We start from the raw sequence: 7,052 nt of genomic DNA on the forward strand, positions 1-7,052 counted from the left end.
CCCTCAAAAAAATATAAACTTTAAAACTGAAAAAAAAAAAACTGCATTTCACATTTTTTCCCAAAATAAACTATTGAGCATAAGGATGCTTAGCCTTATGTATATTCTATCAGCACAGCCACGCTCGATTTTTCATACTAAAAAATCAAAGTTATTATTGAACCTTCCATCTTCCCCACTCCCCACATCCCATAAATCGCCATGTTATTTCTACTAAAACTTCTAAGTATCTCTTGACACTGTCTCCTCCTTTCCATAGAATAGTGCCTTAGTTCACCACCTTCATTCTGGAGTAGTGTAACCTGCATGCAATCCTCCTCCCATCCATCCCCCGCTCTGATCTGACTGCCCCGTCTGATCTTGCTTTCTGATGCAGGCTCAGATATCCTGCCAAAATCAAGTTACTCTCCATCTGTAATGAATTTTTGGAAATAGATGCCTCCTTCCTTCAGACAGAACTAATCCATTCCTCTTCTGTGCTTCCTTAGTTAGAACTCTGTATATACATTTATTAGAGCAATTGTCGCTTTTCGTTATATGTGACTGTTTGATACTCTCTCTCCCACTGTGAGCTCCCTGAAGAAAGGAAGTATGAAGAGAAGAGAGAAGACCATTTCTTATCCCATTTTCATCCCAGTGCCAGTGACACCACCTGGCACAGAGGAACTCTATAAATGTTTCCACAATAAATGAGTCAACTCCAATCACTATGCTGTTCACACTGTTCCCCAAATGGTTAGACCAGTGGTTTAGAACCTCCAGCTGCAGCCCCCTGTCTTCAAACCAGCACTCTGGGAAATCCCTGTCCATAAACACGCAGCTGTAATTGCTCTCGCCATGGTGAGGCCCGAGGTTGACGGCCCTGTGTGCTCACCCCAACCTAAGTCAGCCTCAAGGTGTGTAACTGAGTGACAACACCTAGCCATCTGTGGAAGGCCTGGTTTTCCTAAAATGAGAAATTTTCTTACTGATATCTACCAGGGTATGAAAAGTGCCCGAAAGGGGACTTTTTAAAAAAAATGGTCCCTTTACTCTTTGTCAGTTGTGAAAAATATTGTTCCTCAGTGTAGAACCCAGAAAGGCAGCCGCACAACTTGAAAAGCTTTTGGTGTCACCTCCGTCTGTGATTCAGCAATGTAACAGCACCCATGGCTAATCTAAACATGGACCCTGTCCTCCTGTTTTGAAACTGCCCGAACGTTCTGCCGAGCATTCAACTCAATTTAATAAATATTTAGGAACATCCGCTAAATAAATACAAGGCATGTGCCAGATGCTGAGAGGAAAGGGGATGAAGGGAGGCATGAATTCAAACATGAAAAAGGCCTGCCTGGTCCCTGCCCTCCAGGCATTTACAATCAGGAGAAGACACAAAAATGAACTAAATATTAGACAGAATAACATTTACACAAAGAGCCCTTATGGATACTGGGGGGAAGGAATAATGAATTCGGAAGGGAAAATGGGGGTGTGAAACAGCGGCAAACTTGAGATGGGATCATTTTTGAGTTGGGCTTTAAGGATAAACTGGATTACAAATGCAGACCGGAGAGAGAAGTATTCCAAGCAGTTGCGGGGGGAGGGCAGCAGGAGCTCCTCCCTCAGTCAGGAGCTCTCAACCTTTCCAAGTAAAGGACCTATTTAATCAGAATGTCCACAGACAGCTATTACACCTTTAGAATCTACTGATGGAAAAATACATAAGGACCAAAGCTATTATGAATTCAGTAACAGTATTGCATAAATTTGTATTTTATTAACCATAACTATAGCCACATATATTTGAAATATAGGTATCCATCCGTGTGGTGAGTTACTAGTCTGTAGATGGTCCTCAGCAAATACGCAAATTTATGGGCTCTTCCCAATAGCTTCCCGCTCCTCAACCCAGGGATCTCAAGTTTCCAGGCTAAGAACTATTGCCCCCAAATGATTGAAAGTATCATTTACTTACATGAAGCCACAGTAAAGCTTGTTCCTGAACAGAGGAAGGGTATCCTGTGAACCGACAACTAATAAAGCCAAACATTTCTTCCAATGAAAAAGGTAGAGGACAGAGCTCAATGTCAAACATTTTGCTGGAAAGCAGAGCCAACAGAAGTAAATGACCAATGGGCATAGATTAGGGTCTCCTGTTGCATTTTTAACTATACCTTATTTGGGGGAGCCAAACACTTTTGACTGGTCTGTGTTCTCAATGTTATTATTATATTTCACTTTACTGTAATAGTTTATGTCATTAGAACAGATATGAAGAATTCATACAGTTGTTAATAACATTAGTGTTTATACTCCTACCAGGCTCAACAGAAGGAACTGTATTTCTAAGGAATTAGAGTTGCTTCCCAGCATCTAAGAACATTTTCCCTTTGCACTTTCCCCACTTTATCCAAAGCATACTATATTTGCAAATAAGCAAACAATATGGTGTATCTATTATTCCACAGAACAAAATCTTTTCTGAACAATTCCAAGTCATCTCAGCACAATTTATAACAACTACGTTTTGCACCTTCAGATTTCTCTATAGGATTGTTAAAAAGTAAACAAGATTACATAAAATGCTTAACACAGCGCCTGGCACACATTACATGCTCAATAAATGTTAGACATCATCATAATTATGGTGACTTCATTAAACTACTTACCCACCTTAATACTTCCCTGAATTCTTTTAACTGGTTATCTGGGACTTCTGTTCTGATGGCTTCCAGCCACTCTGGCATAATACACTCCCACACAGACTGACTGATCACATTGTAGGGGATCAGGCAGAGGATTCGGTTGAGACCTTCCTTCAACTGAGTCACGGTGCTGCAGGATTTATCCCAGTAACCACCAACCTGATGGCATTTCCACAGCCACAGGAGGAAAGAGCAAAATGCACCTGTTAAGATTATACTCTAAGGACTTCCTAAAGGAAATGGGTACAGAGAAAGACCACAATCCATTACATCTAAGTCCTGGGCCAAGTATCTTCAGAGTGAGATTTGTAAGAATCTGTAAACCACCGGGATCCATTAGTTACCAAAAAAGAAATCATAGTTATAAGTAGGTCCAAATATCAACACAGACTGAATTTGAACTATTCTACTGCAGTCTTTGCAGAAAACACATGAATTAAAATTCCCAAGATTTATTCCTAACAGGAGAAGCATACTATTGAAGCATTATTATTTCTAAAGTTTGACAAACCCATTACAAAAACATGCAGTTACACCTGTGCTTCAGAGGAATATAGATTTCTACTACTGTACACTTAGCATTGAATATTTTTCATTATGGAAAATAAAGCAGAGAGCACTCTTTTTCCCTCTGCTGCATATTGTGCCACAATTTTTTTCCTAAAAATGCTCTAAGGCGGGTTGAATTCATGAACAAAAAAGACATAATTTCTACTAATTAAGATAGTATATTAATTTTCTAGTGCAGAAAAAAATTCAAATCACAAATTTGGGTTCTGTTTATAATTCCAATTTTAGATGAAGATCTTATATTCTTATTAAGCATATCAAAGTAACAAAGCCTTGACTGGTCCTGAATCTTTACCATGTAACACAAGTTTTGTGGGAACCACCTTATTTTAAATGAATCCAATTTTAAATGTTTAATCATTATACCTAGAAGTCTAGGTTATTCAAAACCATTAAATCAATTCCATTTAAAGCTTAAATATCTATTTGGTATCATATTGTCCAAAATCCTAGATGACTGACTGGATATTTTCAGGAAGGGACTACATTTCTGGGATTGTCACTGTTGTTGCTAGTTACATAGACTCAGAAGAGCTAACACTGATAATGTTGACAAGGTGGCATGTATCCTTGCTGAGGTTCCTTTGGCCATGTAATTTATGGTTGAGCCACATAAAGGCCTACTGGTTTTGAGTCACATTTTGGAACAAGTATCTCCATGGTATTCCTCAATTGTCAACAGCCAGACAATGGATCCTTTGATTTGGAAAATTATTATATTTAAAAGGATTTCTAGAGTGTTCTCACCCTAAACAAATGTCCTATTACCAATATGGGAGGGTCAAATTGATAAGGTAAACACACACAAAAGATCACAGCTAGCCCTAAAGACTCCCCTAGCAAAATTTAGAACGGAAATCAGATTTAGAACAAAAATTAAAATTTGCCCCCACCATGAACTCCCCTCCACCACCTCCTCTTGTGAATGACCCAGCTGGAAGCCCATATTCAGAGCCTGCTAGGAGCTATTATAGAGGCCTTCCCTCTGAAATTTAATTGGGCTAAAGTGGAATGATGTACTCAGAGGGAAGGAAAACATCCTAAAGCCGTTGCCAAACAATTTATAAAAATATTGCGAAGGTACACAGCTCCAAATCTATGCGTCTTAGAACATAGGAATCTTCTGTTTTCCCCCTTAGCTGGAAATCTTCTCTCATTGATACAAAGAATTAAAATGAATGCAGTTGAGCAGGCAGGCCAGCTCCTTAATTAATGTTATTATCAAGACTGCCATCTCATTCTTTGAAGAATTAAAAATAACTGTCCTCACCTTACTAACTGGATTTTTGCGAAAACATAATTGTAGTTCTAGAAGTATCCCAAAGCCCACCCATGCTTCTTACCAATCCCAAAGCCTCCCCTATTCATCTCGAGATGCCTGAAGATACTATAAACATTTAGGACATTGGAAAAGAGGCTTCCTGCACTGAAGAAACACTTCAGTAGTAACCGTCTCAGGCCTCCACCTCCTCAGGCCCACTCCTCTGAGCCCCCCTCTCCACTCAGACCTCCACCAGGACCGTCTCAAGACTTCAGACTCAGCATAAATAATGTTGTCCACCTCCACGCCCCTCCTGCCTTGAAATGCCTGCTCATAAAAGCTCCATGCTACCAGGAGAATGTATTATTTGTCCCAGTCAAAACCTAATAGACAAATAACACCCCTGAAAACCCTCTGGGACCAGTGACTTTAAAAGCTTGCATCCTCTCCCTCCCTCTTTGAGATGTAAATCTCCTACCACCCAGAACTATCTTCTCAAGGACCTGAGAACCACTTCTCTGAGAGGCAAACATCCATGGAAATAACTCTGGCTCTCAGCCCCACGAGTGCCTTGCTTTTACTTGTACTATTGCCTCCTATTCTAAAACAGGGAACACTTATTCCTCCTTCTGAAAAGCTCCAATTAACAATCCCCTTAGCAAACCTCCATTGCCATTATCCTTAGCATATCCCAGCCTTCAAGAAGTTAACTTCTTGGGGCGCCTGGGTGGCTCAGTCAGTTAAGCGTCTGCCTTTGGCTCAGGTCATGATCTCAGGGTCCCGGGATCGAGCCCCAAAGTGGGCTCCCTGCTCAGCAGGGAGTCTGCTTCTCCCTCTCCCTCTGTGCTCTCTCTCCCTCTCTCACTCTCCCTCTCTCAAATAATTAAATAAAATCTTTAAAAAAAAAAAAAAAAAGCTAACTTCTTAGCTGACTGAAATAAGTAACTGCCCAAGGTTGAAACACAGCCTTCAATGAGATTACATATCAAGGCCAATAAAAAGATCTTGAAGGGCTCCCCCACACATACTGATAAAAAGCGTTAGCCTTTACACTGAACAGGTTAACCACCTGTTCTATCTGTTAGAGACACAATTTGAATAAAAGTGAGGATGAAGAGTGCATATGAACACCAACTCTTATATAAACTAGCAAGTTTTGTTTTTACCATGACAGGCTCTGCTGTTAAGGTCAAAAGTTCTTCCTCAACTCATAATTGCATTACAGCCCAATAAGCCCATCGTAAGTTGGGCAAAATCATCTAACACAAAGTCTGTTTTATAATAAAGTGCTAAGTATCTCATGTAATCTGTTGAACAGTGGACTGCAAGTGAAAAACAGAATGGTTGAATGGGTATGCAATGGTTGTCCGTGTAGCAGTTGTTGACCCCGTGATCACGTGGCTGGCTGGGAGCTCAGGCTCACTGCCCTTACCCAGCATCAAAAGAGAGAGGATCATACTGCATATCCCTAGCCCAGGAAAAGATCAAAATTCAAATTCTGAAGTACGGCTTCTACTGAATGTGTACCACTTTTGCACCACCATTAAGTCAAAAAATCTTAAGTCAAATCATCATAAGTTGGGGACCATTTGTATTTGTGTCTGCCTATATTTTTTGCCTAGGTATATTACATATATGTGGTATTTTCGTACCTCTGAATGGTACTCACAAATCAATTTATAAAATCCATTAAAAGATCTCTATTCCAAATGAGCTTTAAAAACATAAGAGCTTATATAAATTAAATATGCCCGAAACTCTGAAATATAGAGAGTAACCCAAATGTTTATCAAGTTCATGCAATTTGGGTCAATCTTTGATAAATAAGACTAAGTTAATATTGTTGGTCTAATAAAAACAGCTCTGTCTTCTGAGTTATCAGATTGTTACTGTTTTATTCTGATGCTTTCCTGAAAGCTCTTGCAATCAGCCACTAGACAGAACGCTTTGACTTCAGCAAAAAGACTGTCTCTGAGACCCACAGAAAGGACTATGACAGGCAATATGGGGTACAGGCTTCTGAGGGCATTGCATGCCACTGGCTTGAGAAAGGATTGCAGAACTCTGGTAGAGAAGCTAATAGGTTCATACAACTGCTAACCCAAGATCCAACGGAACGAAAATTAATTGCATGGGGCTGAATGAACTGATGAAGAACGATGATCATTTTTATGTTTTTGTTTTTGTTTTTTAGTTTGGAGCATTGCTGGCTCTTTACTGTTCTATTTTCTGGATATAAGGTTTTTCTTAAGCTATCTATAATTCACAACAATTTGGTAGATTACATCTTTGTAAACAACAATGAAACACTTGTCTTTTTTCTCCCCCCATCAAGTCCCTCCAGGGTTCAGAAACTCTTAGTATTTTTATTTTCATGCAGAAGTTTAAGAAGGATCTGTTCTCGGGCGCCTGGGTGGCTCAGTCGTTAAGCGTCTGCCTTCGGCTCAGGTCATGATCCCAGGGTCCTGGGATCAAGTCCCACATCGGGCTCCCTGCTCGGCAGGAAGCCTGCTTCTCACTCTCCCACTCCCCCTGCT

General features: G+C 40.2%; 1 protein-coding gene across 10 annotated transcripts in view; it reads right to left on the minus strand.

Annotated features, from left to right (window-relative positions):
- Positions 1-7,052, minus strand: part of UNC79 (unc-79 subunit of NALCN channel complex) — a 240,667-nt gene that overhangs the window by 122,698 nt on the left and 110,917 nt on the right. For all 10 annotated transcript variants that reach the window (XM_081830011.1, XM_081830016.1, XM_081830010.1 and 7 more), the window contains 2 exons: positions 2,653-2,843; positions 1,955-2,078 (listed from right to left, as the gene is read on the minus strand). In XM_081830011.1, the coding sequence (XP_081686137.1) occupies positions 1,955-2,078; positions 2,653-2,843 (315 nt within the window). The remainder of the gene's footprint in view (positions 1-1,954; positions 2,079-2,652; positions 2,844-7,052) is intronic.

The sequence above is a fragment of the Leptonychotes weddellii genome, chromosome 9 (genome assembly GCF_054177405.1).
Source record: "Leptonychotes weddellii isolate Sample4059 chromosome 9, ASM5417740v2, whole genome shotgun sequence".
In the NCBI taxonomy this organism is placed as follows: Eukaryota; Metazoa; Chordata; class Mammalia; order Carnivora; family Phocidae; genus Leptonychotes; species Leptonychotes weddellii.